Raw genomic sequence first — 24,961 nt, 5'->3', positions numbered from 1 at the left:
AAGGGTTATAAGTAGTTCAGGAGACAACATATCTTTAAGTTCAGATTTAAATGACATATTCATTACATTCACATTTGAGTAATTTAGCAGACACTCTTATCCAGAGCCATTTATTCCTCCCAAGTAAGTGTTTATAAGGAAATAACCTAACCTGCGCAAGAACCCTAAGCTTGGCAACACTTAATTTGAGTCTCCTTTCAAATAATCTTTCTATAAACATTATAATGTAGTTCATTTAATGATTAATTAAATAAACATACATGCGTAAGGGCTATTGCTCATGATTAGWAGATGATTACAGGCTCTCGTAATTAATATTAACATATAGACCTATTTACTGATGTATAAGGCCTAATGTCAATATAATGAGTATGGAAAGAGTCTACTAGTTTGTACGCAATTTATAGTTAGACAGATTATATGCAACAGTGTTGCATTTTCCTTTATGGTTTTCATTCAAAATGTATCAATAGGCTTGTTGCTTGTAGGCATACAGGCTGTAGCTGCATGCACAAAACTGACCTCAAAATCGGAATCAGTTCTTTGTAGCCTAATTGTTMACTTCATTACTGAGTGGTCAGCAATTAATCATGAATAACCAAATTACTTARAAGATTGGCACTTTACAGGACTAAAATGCAAACTAGGCCGGGTGAAGCAGGAGTTCTGGTGAAATGTCTTGAGTTTCCAGAAAGATGTAGAACTTTAGTGCTTTAGRAAAAAAAACTGGACTGTGTAAACGTGCAGATGGGCATGTATTATATTACCGTAATTACCTTCAGTCCAGACARCAGTATGAATGTTGGTTGCATCTGTAGCCTAGTCTATATCCCAAAATGTATTTTCTCTTCCAAGACGTGTCGAACGGCTCGAACCAACTCATTATTTACATAACATTCCAGTTAAGCTGGCTTCAGACATGTGCTGGAAAGTAGCCTACAAGAAGGAATTTGRACYATTCCACAGATGGCGTCATTTTGTRMGCTAGGTTGTAGGTATGCTACCTTCTTATAATGTATAATTTTGGTAATAAGGACCTTCCTTGCATTAAGTGCGTCATGGTATCCACAGCCCTTCTATTACGGTTTGTCATCAGTAGTCAACTATACCTAGTCTGATTAATGCTAATACCACCGGTGTGGTTGAAGGGTCCCAGAATGAAGTGCGCATTTTGTAGGAGGTCTTTGACCTTCTCTACGGATGAGAGGAGGTTCTGTACGTGGCAGGGGAAAACATCTCTGCTAGTCACACTACCGTTCTCCTAGCAGCAGGATATTATGCTCGCAGCACGATCGTGGACTATAAAAAAAAAACAAGAGTCCCCCTGCAAAGACATGTTAAACTTTGTAATATCACAATTGTTTTGCACTCTAGTGTAGTACAACTGTTTTTCACAGCATTGAAAACACATTTAAAAGATTAAAAGGATAAATTGACATATTTAAAAAATATATATTGTATTTATACCAGCATTTACTTGAACGTTTACACAAATACTGGTATGTTGAAAGCTATTGTGTAGTTTATATATATTTTTAAATACACTTTTAATAAAATACAAATATATGGTATTTGAATTACTCAATAGAGTCTGCAAAACTTAAATGGTTCTCCTGTGCTGCGTAAAGGCGTTAATACAGATTACTGGTAACTCCTTATAATAATTGGGATGCTTATTGGCTTGTAAAGAGAAAACTATTCTACCTGTCTCAGCTAAAGTAGGRTGGGAAATACTCAGTAGGGTCTCTACTAACCAAATAGAGTTATTTTTGGAGGGGGACTGTGTCATACATACCGAGCAGCACTTCGTTCTCCACCACCCCTGTGGCCATTGATTAAAAAAGCCCTCATAAAAATGTATAAAAATTCTATATAATCTGAATGAGTTGCACTGTTTTGAAAYGAGGGCGTTTTATTTTGAAGGTGTCATTACCACATAAAACTGACGTCATCATTTGTGCTGCTGGCAGAATACTCGTGCTAATCACCTATCCCGGGCGGTCTTGAATATATGTTCTGATGCTGTTAAAGGTGTAGGATAGTCTTGCAATTACAAGGGAAAGAAACGGTAAGATTTCATATACATTTTAATGTTCCAAATGCATACTGTCATGATATCTTACTTGATCTAATCTGTAATATCCACACAGAGGCGCGCATCATGTTATTACTTTAACATGCTGTGTATGGTTGTCAATAACAACTGSCCCGTTTTATGGAACATTCTTGATGCTAAACTTGGGATTTCTGCCGAATTATTTAATGAAATCGTGAATTGCTCGCTTTTGCRCATTCRTTTGCTTTACGTGCCTTGTTGGCAACTGTAGCATAATGCAGCAAACATGTAACATGATTTACAGAGAAAGTTTKAAAAGTTTTAGCCAATATTGCAGAATGCCATTATAACTTCAGGTTTTTGAGGGGTAGGTAAGCTATAGGTATTTATAACATTACATATACATCTTTCTCTCAACATAAAAAAAATATAGAGAGATTTCAGAACAATTTACATTCACGAGACCCAGAAGAGTTCCAGTGACGGGGATTTCTAGAAAAGTCGGTGTCTTGGCTGACGTCACTGGCATTGTAACGGCGTGAAGTAGCAAGAAGATGTGATTTCCAGACGTTGAGACAGCCGGTCTGGGTTATTTTTGTCCTTATGCTGGGGAGGGTTATTGGATACTTTACTTTGATCCGTGAATCAAATATACACGTATCCAATGTATCTGTTTAACAGGGAAACAATAGAAAGATCCGCAATAGGCTAAGTCGCCTAGTTATAACAGTACTTCAATGCATATTTGATATTGCCCTAGGTGGAACCTCTTACTTTTAGTACATCTTTGTGCATTCTGGCTGCAGATATGGCAAGCAGCCTTGCAGGTTACAGAACTGAGAAAACTAAGAAGCAAGCATCCCAAAACAATCCGTTTGAGAAATAAGAAAATGTCTACACATTTTCAGACTGAATTGAACCCTTTCTGCTCTAAAATCCATCAGACTCAGTAAAGTCGTCATTGACGTCATTTACTCCTCTATAGCCCTACTGTCGGAGAGAACTGCTCAAATAAGACGAAGGAACAAAGTCATCATTCCCCAGAAACAAATTCGATTTAATTGGGGGAAGAAACTTGCGAGGGACATTTCTCATTTGAAATGTCATTATCTGTGTACAGAGACTCTACTACAATGTAGGTTTACATCTCAATATTCTGTTTAAAGAACAGCATTACTTGTGGGAGCATGTGAGTGTGTGAGTGTGTGTGCTTGTGCGTACGTCTGTGTGTGGTGTAAMTAAATGTAAATGTCAAACTGTAAATGTTACTGCAATATAACACCGGAATTATTTRAGCCCATATGTGTACACAGCCAGGAGGGAGCTTGGTGCTAGATCAAGTTTGTGTAATGAGTGCCTGCACTGCTTGAGTCAAACTGTATAAACAGATATCCAGAGAAATGCCAAAATAGAGGTGAGCTAGCAGTGACAACATGAGGCTGAATGCTGGACAGTGTTGCTGCGTCCTTGATTGGATGCTTTGCAGTTCATTGTGGAGCTCACGTCAAAGATTGCTCAGGCTGACAACAAACAGTTACAGTAAGACCTGGACTGTATTGAGGATCTTAATCACTTAGCCCTGACCTTGTGTCAACTCTGGACCCTTATCAAACTTACTGGATCTCAGCTCATCATACGTATTGGAGAGGTCACTCGGTAGCCAATACTGCTCTGGAATGGTTCAGAGTTCTGTTCTTGGACACATCTCCTCCTTTCAACTCAAATAACACCTAGAAAACACGTTTGACCAGTGTGCTGCCGAGATGGAAGGGAGTGAGCGGGTTGGCCTCCTGTTCCCTCTAAGCTGTGCGGGGGCGTGCAGCTCCCTGGAGACTGCCACCCAGAAGAATTATCAGCCCGCGCAGAGAAGCACAATATTCAACTTTTCCCCCATAGGTAACTGTCACGAGCGTTGTTGTAAGAATCGTATTAAAATGCAGCGTTGTTTGGGTTCATCATCTTTATTACGTGAACCGGCAAAAAACAATAAAGAACAAAACGAACGTGAAGCTATGCAGTGGTTAAGGCAACGATACACAAACAAGATCCCACAAAAACCAAGTGGGAAAGGCTGCCTAAATATGATCCCCAATCAGAGAAAACGATAGACAGCTGCCTCTGATTGGGAACCATACCAGGCCAACATAGAAATAACAAAACTAGAGTACCCACCCTTGTCACACCCCGACCTAACCAAATTTGAGAATAAAAGGCTCTCTAAGGTCAGGGCGTGACAGGTAACACTATCAACGTTTGCTTTACTGTGGGAATTGTGATCAAATCAATGCAATTTTAGCCACTTTCAATGCAACGTGCCCGAAACAACTATGCAAGACTTAGTATGCAAACGCATCGGAGTAGGTTTCTATTKCATTGACAGGCACGACTCAGGCCCGTACTCTACACAGACCGGTGCACCATAACCAATCAGAGCTGCAGCACGCCTATATGCAAATAGACCATTGCCATATGGATCTGTGGAATTCACTTTGAACTGGACTGTGTTAACAGTATGAGCGGTCGTGAGTAGATGTGCTTGAGGCTAATCAAATGGCTACCCAGACTATTTGCACCCCCCCCACACACACACACTGCTACTGCTCTCTGTTATTATCTATGCATAGCCACTTTAACAACCCTACCTGCATGTACTTTATTATCTCATTTATCTCGACACCGGTGCCCCCGCACATTGACTCTGTACCGGTACCCCCTGTATATAGCCCCGCTATTGTTATTCACTGCTGCTCTTTAATTATTTGTTTTTCTTATCTCTTACTTTTTAATAAATTTTTATTTTTTTGCTATTTTCTTAAAACTGCATCGTTGGTTAAGGGCTTGTAAGTAAGCATTTCACTGTTGTATTCGGCGCATGTGACAAATAAAATTTGATTTGATTTGTTTAGAGATCAAAGCGAGAGCTGCATGTAGCCATGTGTGCACATTTGTTCATATCCTTTGCTAGTTTGTGAGTAATTAGCCCAGTTATAGATAATTTGCAGTCAGCAATGGGGGAGTGATTGCTTCTTACAAGAGCACAAAACGTGTACATTTCTAGACAACTTTGAAAGGCGAGTAGGGTAAAGAGCTTTTTTTTGTCTTAAAGGGGCAGTGTTGACTTTTGAGACAGGTTTGAATAAGCTAAGTAGCCAATAGGCAGGGTAGCATGATTTGTCTGATTCTCTGTAATAATGGTATGGGAAGTGTATAAACAGCCYTGCATGTTTTTTTCAGTCTCATGGGATGTAGAACTRCATTGAACACCACACGTTGGCTGCTGCTTTAGGCTGAATGATTGAACAGCTATTTCCATGTTAAGGGATGYATTTTCTCCATTGTTTTTGATGGTAGGCCACTCTGGTAGGTCTACATTATCATCATCCACAGTAACCTACTTGACCACTGTCTGAAACAGTAATGTAAAGGGGGTACAGCCTCAGTTTTCACAGTAAACGCATAGAATTTTCACAACGTTGAAGTTTGCGCTCAGCAGACCTGAAATTTACTCAGCGCCCCAAAAAACTTGAGGGAATATTACTCCTGAGGTGAAAGGTGTTGTGGGATGTATGTTTTAGCAGTGTTGTGTGAGTAATGAGTTAACGTTAGGAAATGACAGATATCTGGAAAGGTGAAGTCTGATGCTTGGGTGGGTTGTCTCAGCATGTTCTCAGCCTGGGGAGGGTGTGTGTGTTTATGCTTGATCAGGTCATTTATCCAGATTAACTAGAGAATATCTATTTTTACACAACAACAGTTTCACTTCGAGTTCATCCCAGCCTCTGGTCAATGTTAAGCAAAAATAAATATAATGTACAGTCAGTAGCTAGATTGGTATATAAATTAGAGCCCTACCGATATATTTCTTTTGGGGTCCGATACCAATTCTGTTTTTTTGGGGGGGGGGAAAACTTACCCATGCAGATATTTAGTCATTATTTATTTTATTTAACCTTTATTTAACTAGGCAAGAACAGTTAAGAACAAATTCTTATTTACAATGACAGTATACCCCGGCCAAACCTGGACAACGCTGGGCCAATTGTGCTCCGCTCTATGGGACTCCCAATCACAGCCGAATGTGATACAACCTATATCACAGATATACAGTGCCTTTGGAAAGTATTCAGATCCCTTGACTTTCCACATTTTGTTATGTTACAGCCTTATTCTAAAATGTATTCAATTGTTTTTTCCCCTCATCAATCTACACWCAATACCCCATAATGACAAAGCACAAACAGGTTTTTAGAAATGTTTGCTAGTAAAAAAATTATAAACAGAAATATCACAGTTACATAAGTATTCAGACCCTTTGCTCAGTACTTTGTTGATGCACCTTTGGCAGTGATTACAGCATCGAGTCTTCTTGGGTATGATGCTACAAGCTTGGCACACCGGTATTTGGGGAGTTTCTCCCATTCTTCTCTGCAAATCCTCTCAAGCTCTGTCAGGTTGGATGAGGAGCCAACGTGCACAGCCATTTTCAGGTCTCTCCAGAGATGTTCGATTGGGTTCAAGTCCAGGCTCTTTCGGGCCACTCAAGGACATTCAGAGACTTKTCCCGAAGCCACTYCYGYGTTGTCTTGGTTGTGTGCTTAGGGTCGTTGTCCTGTTGGAAGGTSAACCTTYGMCCCAGTCTGAGCGCTCTGGAGCAGGTTTCCATCAAGGTTCTCTSTGTAMTTTGCTCCGTTCATCTTTGCCTCGATCCTGACTAGTCTTCCAGTCCCTGCTGCTGAAAAACATCCCCACAGCATGATGCTGCCACCACCATGTTTCACTGTAGGGATGGTGCCAGGTTTCCTCCAGATGTCCTTGCTATTCAGGCTAAGACCTCAATCTTAAGAATTTGTTCTTAACTGACTTGCCTAGTTAAATAAAGGTTAAATATATATATATTTTTTAAATCTTGGTTTCGTCAGAACAGAGAATCTTGTTTCTCAAGGTCTGAGAGTCTTTAGGTGCCTTTTGGCAAACTCCAAGTGGGCTGTGCTCTGGGAAGAGTTTAGSGGGTTCCAAACATCTTCCATTTAAGAATGATGGAGGCCACTGTGTTCTTGTGGACCTTCAATGCTGCAGAAATGTTTTGGTACCCTTCCCCAGATCTGTGCTTCAACACAATCCTGTCGACCTCATGGCATGGTTTTTGCTCTGACATGCACTGTCAACTGTGGGACCTTATATATATCAGGATAAGGTAAGACCCAGATGCAGACCGTGTCAAAGTAACAATGTTTATTACAGCAACAGAGGCAACTGTACAGGACGGCAGGCAGGCTCGGTCAAATTATTTCCAAAATTTGGAAAAAGTCAAGGGGGTCAATACWTTCCGAAGGCACTGTAGGTAGTGCTTTAGCTAGAAGCCATCTCTGCTCCWCCTCCTCTCCCTCTGCTCATAACATCACACAAATGATTATTGGACTCATCATCTGGAAAGACTCAATGGATTGGTATAATTTTGATGAAAACTATGATTTGCAAAATGATGGCATACGTATAAATCTATCAATTCTGCCCTCCTTTTTCAGTGTTTCACTTTTAAAAGTATAGCATAGTAATAAACAATTGGAAGCATAATGTAGGACTAGTCACAAATATTTAAGAATTTTAAATCCGTTGTCATAGCTTTCACGGTTCACACAAGACACAAACAGTTATTGATTAAGTTTAGTTTTTTTCCCTCTCCATAGAACACCTTTAGCATGCTACAGATTCATGAGCTCTGTTTGACAATTAGATATCACACTGTATTTTACTAGACGTTGTTGTTGKTGGTAATGCCAAATTAGAGCTGGATTAAGGAGAAGAAAGGGGTCCAGACAGTGTGGAGTGAGCTGTGATTTATTAGACAAACTGTCAGTAAACAGTCATAACTGAGAAATGATATGGTGAAGCAGCTGGAGAGAGTTTAGAGACACTCTGCACAATGCTGCTTCACACCSTGTATAACCTCACTGTAAACTCTATCTCTCTCTCTGAACTATGTCTTGTGTGTGTCTATGTCAACAGTATTTGGGGTTTTATATAGGAGAGAGAAAGTGGAAAATGTTGTTTTGTCTTTGGTCGAATGAGTACTTCTTTCAACCAAGTAATTCCTCTGTATTTGTGAGCCAGACAGGTTTTTGGGCTTCTTAACCATTAGGGAAGCAAATGAAGCAGCCGTCTAGTACACTCTGCCTGTCCCCTAACCCCATGACCCCATGAACCCAAGTTCCAGACATACTGTAGTTGGTAACCAGACCTTTTAGCAGTCTTCTACGCCAAAGTACTAGCTTCCCTCTGATGTGTTTTAGGAGGCGAGGAGAGCGGATATGATGAGTCAAGGGAAATTCTTTTGAGATTCACTCTATTAGTCATCCTTTCTCATCAGGCACGTGGCGGGCCAGCCCCAATGAAGGCCCTTGGTTTTGCAGCCATTTTAGACTCAGATGACAAGACGCCAGACAGCACAGGGCCTACCAAGTAACAACTGGCCAGTAATGGCTCACATAATAGGAAAAGGCCTGTTGGAAACTATAAACACTGCATTATTGCACAGACAACTTTCAAATAATGGAAACATCTCATATTGCATCTCTGAAAGCCTAATGTAATTTGTTGTGTGGATAATGAAGGATATGCCTGATTGACTAACTGACTTGCCTTTCTTAATTGCCCCTGAGGGGATACATAACGTTGAATTGAATTGAATGACTGACTGAGGTGATTGTGTGATGTCATTGCAGGTCTTGTCTACCAGTACAATGAGAAAATACCCGTCCCTCCTCTCCCTGGCCCTGGTCTGCTGCTGCTGGAGCGTACAGGCTGAAGTCTTCACCTCTATAGGTAAGCCTATATGTACTGTATACCTATACCATTACGCCTCTGTAGTGTATGCCTTTACCATTACAAATCTATAAGTAGGCCTATAGCATTACCCTTATATGTATGACATGACATCAGGGTTTTTTTGTGTAGAAAGTATTGAGTGGGCTGCCTAAATGTTTTTTCTGACYACCTAAGTCCAAACAATAAAATCAAATAATAATACAACTTTTTCAGTGTAAACTTAAACAACTTAAAGCWGATATAAAGTATGCAGAAAAGACAATGGACCTATATAGTATTTAAATAGTATTTAAATCTTTGAGAACTAACAATCACCAAATTAAAGCTAGACAGTCAGGGAGAATCTAAAATGCCAAAGATGATGCATTTAGGAGTATTTTGTGATGGCATGGGACCCAYATTGATTTTGTTATAATGTTTGAGTCACTCAGATAGCATAAGAACATGGCATAAGTCAATTTAAAAAAAAATCTCAAACACATTTTCTAAGTCCCTGAACTCTTCTCACATCTGACCCACATAAAAGCTGACAACGGAAGGAAGCGCCTGCGTCAGACWAAGCTTAGGAGAGTTTACATCGTTTAAAGCAGCCTTATTAACAGATTTTCTCAATACAACAAATATTAGTAACTAAGCAAGTAGAAGTTGTTCTTATTCAGTCAAATTTCTGAAATAACATTTTGRACTTAATTTCACTCCAAGTAGCACCAGCAGCCTGTATAATGTTAGTGGAAGTAGTAATTTACTTTGCTTAGTTTGGCAGCCATTAGACTAAGATACAAATGTGCCGTGAAGCTGTTTCACTCTCCTCCTGGCAACCGCATTGAGCTCACACCAAACTGTCCAGCGTTGCTATGGAATTGTTTTCTGCATACAGCGGCATCCACGCCCACTTACCTCAAAGACACATGGGTATTTAGAATGCGGTGTGGTTGGACACATAATACTATACAATCTCAGCAGAGGAGGCTACGTGTTGAGCATTTTTTAGCGTTTTCACTTACTGATATCTGTGTAGGAAACTGTTCAGAAAATAGCTTAAATATTTCACGGACCATTAAATCGAAGCACATTCTGCATCCACTTTCTCTCAGGAAATGATGATCATGGGAAATGACTCGACCTGGTTGCCTAACACGTTTATAACATAGGTGTATAACACAGTTCTAACACAAAAGATTCAGGATATTGAATGGGTCATCTTCAGTTTTCAAATTCACAGAATTGCTTTTTTCCCTTAAACCTTCTATTAGGTCAAATGACAGACCTGATATACACAGAGAAGGAGTTGGTTCAGTCCTTGAAAGAATACATCAAAGCAGAGGAGTCCAAACTAGATGCTGTGAAAAGGTGAACACTACAATCTGTAACCATAGACTCTGTAACCATAGACTCTGTAACCATAGAATCTGTAACCATAGAATCTGTAACCATAGAGTCTGTAACCATAGACTCTGTAACCATAGAATCTGTAACCATAGAATCTGTAACCATAGAATCTGTAACCATAGAATCCTTTTAGCCTTTTTTTCCCAATGATGTTCATTTGCCAGAATATGCCTAACTCACAGATGGAATAGGTCAGTTTGAGAGATGATCAATGATCGGATTGTAGCACGACTGGAGATACTGTTCTACTAGACTGAACCTGACTCTTTCCCTCCATGTGCTGTAGCTGGGCCAACAAGCTGGACGTGCTGACGCGTGCCTCCACCTTAGACCCGAATCTGTAACCATAGAATCCTTTTAGCCTTTTTTTCCCAATGATGTTCATTTGCCAGAATATGCCTAACTCACAGATGGAATAGGTCAGTTTGAGAGATGATCAATGATCGGATTGTAGCACGACTGGAGATACTGTTCTACTAGACTGAACCTGACTCTTTCCCTCCATGTGCTGTAGCTGGGCCAACAAGCTGGACGTGCTGACGCGTGCCTCCACCTTAGACCCGGAGGGCTACCTGGCCCACCCTGTTAACGCCTACAAGCTGATGAAGAGACTCAACACGGAGTGGTCCGAACTGGAGAGCCTGGTGCTGCAGGACCCTTCAGACGGTACCATAGGGATGGAGGGAGGGAGAGGTTACAGCTTCTATATAGCTTCTCTCTGTTTGGGTGTGTGGAGGCTTGTGGAGAAAGGGGTGTGGGGCCAATTGTGATCCATCATGCTCCAACCCCACATTTGCAGAGTAGAGTGGAGCTGAGMGAGAACACTGGCTGTGCAGCTGTAACTGTATCTGTTTACATTGTTTACACTGTATGCACAGCCATGCAACTGTGTGTAAATGTGGACCCACCAACTTGGTGTTGTCAGATGTCTGGAAGGAGGCTAAATGGAAGGTCCAGTGTATTTGTTGCTATTAGGGCTGGATCGTAACACACTCTGTGGGTTTGTTATCTAACCATCGCTAGAGGCAACAAAAATACCTGTAGATACCGTTACTATATCAGCTAGTCTCCCTTAGCCTATACGTCAGTGGTTCTCAAACCTCTCCTCAGTGACCCCCAGCCGTTCCATGTATTTGATATATTCCAGAGCTAGCACACCTGATTCAACTTGTCGACTAATCAGCAAACCCTTGATTAGGTGAATCAGGTGAATCAACAAAATATTGAAATGTCTGGGGGTCCCTGAGGAGAGGTTTGAGAACCATTGCTATACGTGACTAGAATCACAGTTGACATTCTCTAGTTATCTGAACCTCACACACTAGATCACACATTATATCATTGCACACCAGGCAGCTCCACTGCAGATGTTCTGTGCTTGGTGCCTTTGACTATTTGAATGCGTTCCAAATGGCACCCTATTATTGCTGAGCGATTAGTGCWGTTTGAGGTCGGTTCGGTTTCATTTCGAATTTACTTAAAATGATTACTGTTTTTGATTTCAGTATTTTTTTTAGACAGTAAAGGCACTATGCGTTATGTGGGGGGAATGTTCTAACAACATAGAATAAAACAATTATAAAAGTCCCGTGATGATAGTGACTGCCCATTACTGCTTATCACTTATTAACCATCATTTATTCATATGACTTTACTTTAATAAAATATTTGTTTTATTTGATGACTTTATTCCAAGTCATCATCTCATCTCTATAGAGCTGCTGCCTATGCTGTCTGACAAAATTACAATTTCAGTAGTTTTTTTAAGTAAATAAGGCATACTTTTATGATTGCTGAATACCAACTATCAATCACTTAGATCATATATTTTCAGGTAGAGATACCTCGCGAAGCAACTGCTTTCTATCCCTCTCGCACATTCTCTCTTCTCACTGTCTCCGTGTCTGCTCCACACAGAACGGACAAGTAAGCGGGCGTGCAATGGATTATGGTCATTGTAGTTAATTATCGTGTTTTCAGCTCTAAACTATGTAGAATATTGGCCTGTTTGAAACTACAACTCCCTACTACATCGCACAGTTCAGGCTTGATCTGATTTATTTCTACAGAAACTGAGCATCGATCTCACAGGAAAAAAAGGAAGAAAATGGAATTCAAATAATTGAACCGACGTCGGTCAATTTATTATTTATGTGCCCCGGTCAATTTGCTCAAATATGCCCTGATCAAAAGTAGTCCACTATAAAATGAATAGAGTGGTACTTGGGACAAAGCTTTCGATGACTCACAAGATTTGAATCATTTTTAACCGTTTCACTCTGTGTATGTATCACTGTGGTCCCTTTTCAGAGTTTATCTCCAACATGACAGTACACAGGCAGTACTTCCCTGACCAGGAGGATGAGAAAGGTGCTGCCAAGGCACTGATGCGTCTCCAGGACACGTACAAACTGGACTCTGAGAGTTTCGCCAGGGGCAAACTGCCAGGTAAAGAAGGAGTGTTGTTATTCTCTCTCTGACTCCCTGCAGACACAGATAAAATCGCTCCAACGCTGCCAAGGAAGATTCTAGAAGCCTCCATATGTGTTATCACAGTGTGTGTGAGCTGAGCGTATCTCAACCTGGCCCTTCCAGAACGCYTCGAACAAGCTAAGTGCTGCTGCAGAGTGGTTTCTATTTCTTCCAGACAGATGTCTAACCTCTCCAGAAATGCAAGCTAAAACAGAACAGCCTTGACACCAAGAGCAGATGCTTTGGCCACACATTCACTGTGTATATATWTTTTTATGACAAATGTGCATCCTATCTTAGTATTCTACCCCACCAAGTCTGACAACTYTGTCAGAAAAAGGTTGCAAAGCAAAGTGTTTTGATATGACCCTCGTATTGCTGCAATAGAAACATAATCTACAGTATCACAGCACCATTATGGATTTATGGAGCAATTTTATGGAGTAAACCTCATAAACAGTTCATAAACTGGTTATAGACAGTCTTATTCATGGAAGTTGTTATGAAGTGCTAAGAACAGAATGGTGCATTAATACTATACTGTACTACACTATACTAAGGGTGGAAACATTTCCCCAAATTCCAATACTTTGCAGAAATCCTGTTTGGAGGATTCACGGATTTCCTGCTAATTCCCTCCTGATTCCAGGAATCTTCCAACTGGGAATTCTGGAAAACCTGGTAATTTTGGGCAAGTTACTGGAATTTTGCAACCCTAACTATACTATACTATAACTGCAGGGATGCACCACAACGCCATCCTGACGGTGGATGACTGTTACGACATGGGGAAGACAGCTTACAACGAGGCAGACTAYTACCACGCAGTGCTGTGGATGCAGCAGGCCCTCAGGCAGATGGATGCAGAGGAGGAGCACGTGGTGTCCAAGGCCGATGTCCTGGACTATCTCAGCTACTCCGTCTACCAGATGGGAGACCTGTCCCGCGCCATCGAGCTGACACGCCGCCTAGTGGCCATCGGTAGGACACACACGCGACATTCCACTCAAACATCTTCAGAACTTGTTTCATATCCAGGAGCTTATTTTTAGGGGTGTTTGAGAACACGAGAGATGCCTTTCTCTCTCACTCTCTCAATTTCAACCTCTTATACTCTCACTCTCTCACACACAATGTCACTATCTCCATCTCTTATACTCTCACTCTCTCTCACATATTCTCACTATCTCAATCTCTTTTACTCTCACTCTCTGTCACAATTTCTCACTATATCAATTACGTATACTCTCACTCTCTCACACAGATTCCTCACATAATCTAATATTCTCATGCATTCTCACATAATCACCATCTCACCAACTCTCATATACATCTTCCATAGTTCCAGGGTGTAACCAAGAGAGTGGTCATGGTTTACTATTTTGAACTGCATCAGTGATGTTGTGTGTTGAAGGCTGCAATTATGGCCATCTGGTTACTTTGTTTGAATGTGAAGTTAAATGGACCAAACCCAAAGGCGAACAACTAGGAAAATCTACCAGCGCTGTCATATTTACCAAGGAAAGAATCAAATTTAAAAGAGTAACATTAGCTACTGTAGTTAGCTAGAATAACATATTGCCGTGTAGTTATCCCTAGTTTTGGTATGTTTTTTGTGTTTGTGGCAGGAAAAGTGCAGGATAAGTGGCTGAAAAAGTGCTACTTTTAACCCTTTAAAGCGTTTGAAGTAAATTAATGSAAATACCATAGTAGGGAGTTGTCAGTAGATTGTTTTTTGTCAAGGTAACTGTAACTGACCTAACTAAAATACAGTGCATTCGGGAAAGTGTTCAGACCCCTTCACTTTTTCCACATTTTGTTACGTTACAGCCTTATTCTAAAATTGATTAAATTCATTTTTTCCCTCATCAATCTACACACAATACTGTAGGGGGTGCGTACTGGCGGCAGAGAAGTCAGTGAGGCGCAGGAGAGCAAAAACTGATTTCCAACGGCGCAGTTTAATAAACAAAACCACCATAAACAGAACCATAAATCAATGGGTAAACAAAACCCATTACACACCAGCATAACGTGCACAAGCACTACAATAAACAATTCCGGACAAGGACATGGGGGGAACAGAGGGTTAAATACACAACATGTAATGATGGAATTGAAACCAGGTGTGTGGGAAGACAAGACAAAACAAATGGAAAATGAAAGGTGGATCGAGGATGGCTAGAAGACCGGTGACATCGACCGCCGAACGCAGCCCGAACAAGGAGAGGGACCGACTTCGGTAGAAGTCGTGACAAATACCCCATAATAACAAATCAAAAACAGTTTTTTTTTTTTATGTTTGCATAAAAAACAGAAATACCTTATTTGCATCAGCATTCAGACGCTTTTCTATGAGACTCCAAATTGAGCTCAGGTGCGTCCTGTTTCCATTGATCATCCTTGAGATGTTTCCACAACTTGATTGGAGTCCACCTATGGTAAATTCAATTGATTGGACATGATTTGGAAAGGCACACAACTGTCTATATAAGGTCCCACAGTTAAAAGTGCATGTCAGAGCAAAAACCAAGCCATGAGGTCGAAGGAATTGTCCGTAGAGCTCCGAGAATCAATTGTGTCGAGCCACAGATCTGGGGAAGGGTACCAAAACATTTCTGCAGTATTGAAGGTCCACAAGAACACAGTGGCCTCCATCATTCTTCAAATGCAAGAAGTTTGGAACCACTAAGATTCTTCCTAGAGCTAGCCGCCCKGCCAAAATGAGCAATCGGGGGAGAAGGGCCTTGGTCAGGGAGGTGACCAAGAACCCGATGATCACTCTGACAGAGCTCCAGAGTTCCTCTGTGGAGATTGGAAAACCTTCGGGAGGGACAACCCTCTCTGCAGCACTCCACCAATCAGGCCTTTATGGTAGARTGGCCAGACGGAAGCCACTCCTCAGTAAAAGGCACATGACAGCCCGCTTGGAGTTTGCCAAAAGGCACCTAATGGACTCTCAGACCATGAGAAACAAGATTCTCTGGTCTGATGAAACCAAGATTGAACTCTTTGGCCTGAATGCCAAGTGTCATGTCTGGAGGAAACCTGGCACCATCCCTATGGTGAAACATGGTGGTGGCAGCATCATGCTGTGGGGATGTTTTTCAGCGACAGGGACTAGGAGACTAGTAAGGAAAGATGAACGGAACATCGACAGAGAGATCCTTGATGAAAACCCATTCCAGAGCGCTCAGGACCTCAGACTGGGGTGAAGGTTAATCTTCCAACAAGACAACGACCCTAAGCACATAGCCAAGACAAGTACTGAGCAAAGGGTCTTTACTGAGTAAAGGGTCTGAATACTTAAGTAAATGTGATATTTCTGTTTTTTTGCTTTGTCATTATGGGGTATTGTGGGATATCTACAGATTGATGAGCAAAAAACTATGCAATCAATTTTAGAATAAGGCTGTAATGTAACAAAATGTGGAAAAAGTCAAGGGGTCTGAATACTTTCTGAATGCACTGTAACTGAATGCAATGTTGCCATATAATCCCTAGTCTTGCCTCTCATCTCATAACACKTAACGGCAATTATGAAATAACTGCAGTTGACTGACTCTAAAGACCACAAGAGGGCATCTTATTTCAGACATTCAATGTCAGTGTTTCTTATCCTTGAAAAAAAAATACATGTTTTAGTAGCATGTAGSAGAGAGACAGTTGTTTTTCACTCAAACCAATGATGAGAGTTACACATTGTCGAATTGTGCAATCACACAATTAATTAATGCTGATTCKAATATATTTCCCTCATATTCCCCATGTCCTGTTAGTCTGCGTAACTGCATGACCCGTGGTGTACTTACAGACTCTAGCCACCAGAGGGCAGGAGGAAACCTGCGTTACTTTGAGAAGCTGCTGTCCAAGCAGCTGAACGAGCTGAACCAGGAGGGCCAGGAGCCAGCCACAGAGGAGCCCATCCAGCTGGGGACCTACAAGAGACCCAATGACTACCTGCCTGAAAGGGAGATCTACGAGGCCCTGTGCAGGGGAGAGGGAGTCAAAATGGTAAGAGACCGATTGTCTAAGACTCTCCTATGACAGTTGGTTAGGGGTAATGGCCAAAAGTTAGATTTACAATCTGTATGGCTATGCCTTGATAATCTAGAGAGAGGGCCATGATGAATAAACTGTCCGAGTGGTGCCATTTTCCAGGACCTGGTACCTCTCGTGGTATGAAAAATAATTTTCACTATGTGCATTGTACAAATTTCCAAAAAAAGCAATCAGGGTTAATTCAAGTTGCCTCCTCTTTAATTCTCCTGTCCCCTAAAAAACATAATGTGAAAACGTACCTGATATTCTAAGAATTGATTCGTGTTGGGCCGGCCCGGGTTTATGGTTTGAGCAACATTGTAGCCTATAGACCAACGCGTGACCGTTGCTGTGGTAAGAGAAGCGTGCGCCTGTATCTCTCACAGAACTGGAATGAGATTCCYTTTCTATGTTATCTCTCTGCTCTGATAGACATGAGCCTGCAACATTCATCTCTCCACCTTTGCATCTTCATCAACCCTTAGTAAACCTGTGATTGACCAGATACAATGCTATTTCACAGTAAAGAAACAGAATTCCAGCATGCTTATAGGGAAGGACACTCAACAAGCACAGCACTTACACAAATGACTGATGATTAGCTGAGAGACATTGATGATAAAATGATTGTGGGGGCTGTCTTGTTAGACTTCAGTGCAGCTTTTGACATTATCGATCATAGTCTGCTGATGGAAAAACGTATGTGTTATAGCTTTACACCCCATGCTCTAATGTGGATAAAGAGTTACTTGTCTAACAAAACATAGAGGGTGTTCTTTAATGGAAGCCTCTCAAATATAATCCAGTTAGAATCAGGAATTCTCCAGGGTAGCTGTTTAGGCCCCTTGCTTTTTTCAATTTTTACTAATGACATGTCACTAACTTTAAAGCCAGAGTGTCTATGTATGCGGATGACTCAACACTATACACGTCAGCTACTACAGCGACTGAAATGACTGCAACACTCAACAAAGAGCTGCAGTTAGTTTCAGAGTGGGTGGCAAGGAATGAGTTAGCCCTAAGTATTTTAAAACTTAAAGCATTGTATTTGGAACAAAACACTCACTAAACCCTAAACCTCAACTAAATCTTGTAATAAATAATGTGGAAATTGAGGAAGTTGAGATGACTGCTTGGAGTAACACTAGATTGTAAACTGTCATGGTCAAAACATATTGATGCAGTAGTAGCTGAGATGGGGAGAAGTCTGTCTATAATAAAGCGATGCTCTGCCTTCTTAACAACACTATCAACAAGGCAGGTCCTACTGGCCCTAGTTTTGTCACACCTTGGCTACTGTTCAGTCGTGTGGTCAGGTGCCACAAAAAAGGACTTAGAAAAATTGCAATTGGCTCAGAACAGGGCAGCACGGCTGGAACTTGGATGTACACAGAGAACTAATATTAATTATATGCATGTCAATCTCTCCTGGCTGAAAGTGGAGGAGAGATTGACTTCATCACTAATTGTATTTATGAGAGGTATTGACAAGTGGAATGCACCGAGCACACAGCTCTGACACCCATGCATACCCCACAAGACATGCCACCAGAGGTCTCTTCACAGTCCCCGAGTCCAGAACAGACTATGGGAGGCACACAGTACTACATAGAGCCATGACTACATGGAACTCTATTCCACATCAAGTAATTCATGCCAGCAGTTAAAAAATTATAGATTTAAAAAACAGATTAAAAAAACACCTTTTGGAACAGCGGGGACTGTGAAGCAACACATTGGCACAGACACATGCACACATACACACACACACACACACACACACACACACACACACACACCACCACACACACACACACACCACACACACACACACACACACACACACACACACACACACACACACACACCACACACACCACACCACACACAATAACATACGCACTAAACCATACGCACTATAACATACGCACTATACATACACATGGATTTAGTACTATAGATATGTGGTCCAGTAGGGGCCTGAGGGCACACAGTGTGTTGTGAAATCTGTAAATGTATTGTAATGTTTTTAAAATTGTATAAACTGCCTTCATTTTGCTGGACCCCAGGAAGAGTAGCTGCTGCTTTGGCAACAGCTAATGGGAACCATAATGTAATAATAAATGCAAATACAAGTAGAAACATACAGTGCCTTGCAAACGTATTCATCCCTCTTGGCGTTTTTCCTATTTTGTTGCATTACAACCTGTAATTTAAATKGATTTTTATTTGGATTTCATGTAATGGACATACACAAAATAATCCAAATTGGTGAAATGGAATGAAAAAAATTACTTGTTTCAAAAAATTCWAAAAAAAAWTCWAAATGGAAAAGTGGTGCGTGCATATGTATTCAACCCCTTTCCTATTAAGCCCCTAAATAAGATCTGGTGCAACCAATTACTGTCAGAAGTCACATAATTAGTTAAATAAAGTCCACCTGTGTACAATCTAAGTGTCACATGATCTGTCACATGATCTCAGTATACCTGTTCTGAAAGGCCCCAGAGTCTGCAACACCACTRAGCAAGGGGCACCATGAAGACCAAGGAGCTCTCCAAACAGGTCAGGGACAAAGTTGTGGAGAAATACCGATCAGAGTTGGGTTATAAAAAAAAATCTGAAACTTTAAACATCCCACGGAGCACCATTAAMTCCATKATTAAAAATTGAAAGAATATGGCACCACAACAAACCTGCCAAGAGAGGGCTGMCCACCAAAACTCACAGACCAAGCAAAGAGGGCATTAATCAGAGAGGAAACAAAGAGACCAAAGATAACCCTGAAGGAGCTGCAAAGCTCCATAGCGGAGATTGGAGTATCTGTCCATAGGACCACTTTAAGCCACACACGCCACAGAGCTGGGCTTTACAGAAGAGTGGCCAGAATAAACCCATTGCTTAAAGAAAAAAATAAGCAAACACGTTTGGTGTTCTCCAAAAGGCATCTGGCAGACTTACCAAACATATGGAAAAAGGTACTCTGGTCAGATGAGMCTAAAATTGAGCTTTTTGGCCATCAAGGAAACGCTATGTCTGGCGCAAACCCAACACCTCTCATCACCCCGAGAATACAATCCCCACAGTGAAGCATGGTGGTGGCAGCATCATGCTGTCGGGATGTTTTTCATCRGCAGGGACTGGGAAACTGGTCAGAATTGAAGGAATGATGGCGCTAAATACAGGGAAAATCTTGAGGGGAAACCTGTTTCAGTCTTCCAGAGATTTGAGACTGGGACGGAGGTTCACCTTCCAGCAGGACAATGACCCTGAGCATACTGCTAAAGCAACACTCGCGTGGTTCAAGGGGAAACATTTAAATGTCTTGGAATGAATTGAGAATCTGTGATATGACTTAAAGATTGCTGTACAACCCATCCAACTTGAAGGAGCTGGAGCAGTTCTTCCTTGAAGAATGGGCAAAAATCCCAGTGGCCAGATGTGCCAAGCTTTAGAGACATACCCCAAGAGACTTGCAGCTGTAATTGCTGCAAAAGGTGGCTCTACAAAGTATTGACTTTGGGGGGGTGAATAGTTATGCACACTCAAGTTNGAAACCTGTTTCAGTCTTCCAGAGATTTGAGACTGGGACGGAGGTTCACCTTCCAGCAGGACAATGACCCTGAGCATACTGCTAAAGCAACACTCGCGTGGTTCAAGGGGAAACATTTAAATGTCTTGGAATGAATTGAGAATCTGTGATATGACTTAAAGATTGCTGTACAACCCATCCAACTTGAAGGAGCTGGAGCAGTTCTTCCTTGAAGAATGGGCAAAAATCCCAGTGGCCAGATGTGCCAAGCTTTAGAGACATACCCCAAGAGACTTGCAGCTGTAATTGCTGCAAAAGGTGGCTCTACAAAGTATTGACTTTGGGGGGGTGAATAGTTATGCACACTCAAGTTTTCAGTTTTTTTTTTGTCTTATATCTTGTTTGTTTCACAATAAAACATATTTTGCATCTTCAAAGTGGTAGGCATGTTATGTAAATCAAATGATACAAACCCCCCAAAAATCCATTTTAATTCCAGGTTGTAAGGCAACAAAATAGGAAAAATGCCAAGGGGGAATGAATACTTTCGCAAGCCACTGTAGTTGCAGGAAGAGTGCTGGAGTCAGTGGTGTAAAARGTACCCAATTGTCATACTTGAGTAAAAGTTAAGATACCTTCATAGAAAATGACTCAAGTAAAAGTGAGTCACCCAGTAAAWTACTACTTTAGTAAAAGTCTAAAAGTATTTGGTTTTAAATATACTTAAGTATCAAAAGTAAATGTAATTGCTAAAATATACTTAAGTATCAAAAGTAAAAGTATAAATCATTTGAAATTCCTTATATTAAGCAAACCAGACGGCATAATTTTCTTTTTTATTTAGGGATAGCCAGGGTCACACTCCAACACTTAGACATAATTTACAAATATAGCATGTGTGTTTAGTGAGTCCACCAGATCAGAAGCAATAGGAAAGACCAGGGATGTTCGCTTGATAAGTGTGTGAATTGGACCATTTTCCTGTCCTGCTAWGCATTCAAAATGTAAAAAATACTTTTGGGTGTCAGGGAAAATGTATGGAGTAAAAAGTACATTGTTCTCTTTAGGAATGTAGTGAWGTAAAAGTTGTAAAGAAGGGAAATAATAAAGTAAAGTACAGATACCCCCAAAAACTACTAAAGTCGTACTTTAAAGTATTTTTACTTAAGTACTTTACACCACCGGCTGGAGGTGCTTCAGCACCCCTGATAAATTGAAATACATTTGCCAAAGTTATAGAATTACTGGTCTGTTCAGAAATACATTAAATAATTCAGAATACTGCACCAGGAGCAGGCCTATAATTTAGCCACAGAGGATCAACAATAGCTTGTAAAAAGAAAAAAAAAAGAAGAAGAATGTATTGCCTATCTGTAGATTGTGTGTAACAGTCTACAGTCAGGAATGCACATCTGCCAGTGAACAGCATACAGCCAAAACAAGCCTTTCGCAGTATGTAGAATACAAAAACACAAGTTGGAAAGCAAATGGTTCCTACTGAAAAGAGATGACTAATCTGACTGTAGATACTTATCAACTTCCAAATAGGCCTATTGAGTGAAGAGCGTTGTTTTCGAAAGTTAAAGAGCGATATAAGCTTTTGGCACGAGAGCATCGGCCATCGCCGGTGAGTGAGCTACGCGTCATTCGGTGAGTCAGTGAAACTGGAAAGCTTTTTTAGGACTATAATTTCCTCCTCATATTGAACATTATGTGTGTCTCCACACACCTAGGCTAGGTCTAGGCTACAGATGGATTCAAGACAAGGACGTTTTTATCTCAGATTCTCAGTTTGTCAGTGTGAAAGTAGCCTGTACGTTCGATAATTTGTATTAAAAAAGATTCAGCTAAAGTTTCCAATTATCTAACATTTGTAGAATTGCATGAAATGCATTAAGAAATGGCCCAATTTTTCTCAGACTCTAGGCTTACACCCCCCCCCCCCCCCCCCCCCCCGTGTGTGCAGCTTCTGAAAGCGCCTCTACTCTACTGCTCTATGCCAACACGCAAGAGCGATGATATGCATGCAATGTTCTATTATAAAGTTGTTGTTTCTTCTGGTGTTCCGGTACCTCAGAACCCCCCAGGTCACACCCCTCTCATCTCCCTTTTCGTTCCGGCACCTCCCAATGTACAAATTAAGCACTGGAGGAGAGATGTGAGGTAACTTTAACGGGGTTTTGAAGAGGAGATGTGAATTCCACTTYAACTCACACTCCCAACCCATTCCACCCTCCACCCCATCCAGACCACTGAGAGGCGCAGCCGGCTGTACTGCCGCTACCATGACGGGAACAGGAACCCTCGTCTGCTGCTCCAGCCCATGAAGGAGGAGGATGAGTGGGACAGCCCACACATCGTCCGCTACCTCAACGCTCTGTCAGACCAGGAGATAGAGAAGATCAAGGAGCTGGCCAAGCCCAGGGTGAGAGGAGCAGCCAAACTGGGCCAGTTCCACTATAACCTTAGATTGTCTCTATTAGTAAATGGAATACTATACCGTATGTCTCAGTGGTAGTATTGAAATATCTTATCATAAGAGAGAGAATGTCTCAGAAACACACGACAGTGTCAATATTAATTTATACTGTATGTCTTTGTATAGCTTGCAAGAGCTACTGTTAGAGACCCCATAACAGGCGTTCTGACCACAGCAAACTACAGGGTATCCAAAAGGTGAGTCATTATGTAGATCATGTTTAGTCATGCCTCATCTCTGGGTGAATGAGTCATGTTGTTGGGTTGAGTCAGTGGATGTCTTGTCCTTCAGTGCGTGGCTGGAGGGGGAAGAGGACCCTGTTATTGAACGCGTCAACCAAAGGATAGAGGACATCACAGGTCTGACAACGCAGACTGCCGAATTACTCCAGGTACCGATCACATACATAATACATACAGTCTACCCATGGCCGTGGGAGGGGGGGACAGGGGCGTTAATTTCAATTTATCAGATGGTGCTGCAATCCCCTCAGCATCCCTACTTCCTGCGGTGATGAGCCTACCTGGTAGACATAGATAACTATATATATAGTCCTGTTAGACAAGCGTATACTGTAGTCTACCTGTTACACTCATATCAACATTGGGCATCATGTTAGAATACCCCTCTTCACTTTGTGAAACTTAGCTGATCATTTAACAGTCATCCGGTTTTGTGTGAGTCGTTGTAAACTTCAGGCTCCCATTTTTTCAAAAGTTATCTGATCGGGTTTGATTAAATGCATAGAAATAGAATGAATAGAACAGGCGTATCATTGACTTGAATGGGGACGCCCGTTCTATTAATTCTATGACTTTAATCCTATCCGATTCAAGAAATCCGATCAGTTAACTTCTGAAAAACGAGGCCCAGAGGTTGTCCAATAACTTAGCTTCTACTCTTTGTCTCACTAAACAGATTGCTAACTATGGGGTCGGAGGACAATACGAGCCACATTTTGATTTCTCCAGGGTAAGGGTAACCTCTAGACGGGGACTAAAGTGTGCTCTCTGTTGCATCTGGGAAGGGATGCAACAGTCATGTAATCGTTTATCCTGCTGTGATCTATAGAGAAGTACGTTTTCACACGTGTAGCCACACGCCACTTGCTTATGTTGTTTTTTCTCCATTACAATGACAATATATGTTGACCCAAAAATAAATTAGCGCTGCACATTTAGCTGTCAACATGCAAGACAGTGTCTAAGGTCAATGTGGACCAGTAAAATTAGGGGGATTCTGGCTCTCACCTACTGCTAGAGGCTGCGTCCCAAATGGCAACCTATTCCTTAAGTAGTGCACTATAGAGTAAAGGGAATACAGTGTCATTTGTGGCACAGATAGAGTGGTGTTTATCCAAGAGGGCCCCTGAATTMTTTTATGGCAGATTGCCAAAGGAGACCTAGATGACGGGTTGAGTCACAGTTCAACCACGTCCATAACCCCAAGAGCATATTCCTAGAAGGAGAACAACTCAGAGGGCATATTCCTAGTAGAGGAAGAATAGTTAGGAACAGTATGTACAGATATATTGGCAGCCTTGCATTTTACAATGGAGTGCAACGGAGCAGAATGTTCTGTTTTCTCTATTCAAAACTGGTTGAATGGCTATTTTTACCCTGTAGGCACCTGCAACCTACCACAGGGGAGATAAACAACATCATGAACAAGAATCCTTACCTCCAACCAAATTCATTTGAATTTTGTCAAATTTAGTCCAGGCCATTTTTTACTTTGAAGTGAAAAATCTCAATTTAAGTTKAGATTTTACACACGTGTAAACAAATACATGTGTACACACCAAAAAGTTCTCAAGTTTAACTTATTTGAGAAGAAATAGTGAATCGTGCAAAAAAAATACATTCAACACACCGTCAGAAGCTGGTTTGAAGTTGTTGGCATGCAGATCACAGCATGATGAAGATTGCATTTTGAGCCTTGGGGACCTCAGGTTTTATATTCAGTGAGTATGTTTCTTCCGTCAGGAAGATTTCAGAAGGCACGCAAGATGCTCAGGTCCTCAACCCAGTGGTAGACAGTGGCTCTACTGTTTCTTAGCGGCACCCAGTTGAAGTGCACAACGTACTGTATCAATCGGACTACATGAAAAATATATCCAGTTAATCTAATCTATAATCAAAGGATTCAATAGTAGATTATATTTAAT

At 41.2% G+C, this 24,961-nt stretch overlaps 1 protein-coding gene across 2 annotated transcripts in view; it reads left to right on the top strand.

The window, feature by feature from the left end:
• The first annotated feature begins 1,983 nt into the window (after positions 1–1,983).
• The window catches only part of LOC111951094 (prolyl 4-hydroxylase subunit alpha-2-like), a 33,102-nt gene continuing 10,124 nt past the window's right edge, over positions 1,984–24,961 (top strand). For both annotated transcript variants that reach the window (XM_023969096.2, XM_023969097.2), the window contains exons 1-11: positions 1,984–2,068; positions 8,779–8,878; positions 10,135–10,231; positions 10,785–10,936; positions 12,581–12,718; positions 13,484–13,723; positions 16,557–16,756; positions 22,564–22,740; positions 22,921–22,991; positions 23,086–23,185; positions 23,713–23,766. In XM_023969096.2, the coding sequence (XP_023824864.1) occupies positions 8,797–8,878; positions 10,135–10,231; positions 10,785–10,936; positions 12,581–12,718; positions 13,484–13,723; positions 16,557–16,756; positions 22,564–22,740; positions 22,921–22,991; positions 23,086–23,185; positions 23,713–23,766 (1,311 nt within the window). In that variant the 5' untranslated portion in view covers positions 1,984–2,068; positions 8,779–8,796. The remainder of the gene's footprint in view (positions 2,069–8,778; positions 8,879–10,134; positions 10,232–10,784; positions 10,937–12,580; positions 12,719–13,483; positions 13,724–16,556; positions 16,757–22,563; positions 22,741–22,920; positions 22,992–23,085; positions 23,186–23,712; positions 23,767–24,961) is intronic.

This window comes from Salvelinus sp. IW2-2015, linkage group LG23, assembly GCF_002910315.2.
Source record: "Salvelinus sp. IW2-2015 linkage group LG23, ASM291031v2, whole genome shotgun sequence".
In the NCBI taxonomy this organism is placed as follows: Eukaryota; Metazoa; Chordata; class Actinopteri; order Salmoniformes; family Salmonidae; genus Salvelinus; species Salvelinus sp. IW2-2015.
The sequence above is the reverse complement of the archived record's forward strand: the minus strand, read 5'-3'. Positions and strand labels throughout refer to the sequence as shown.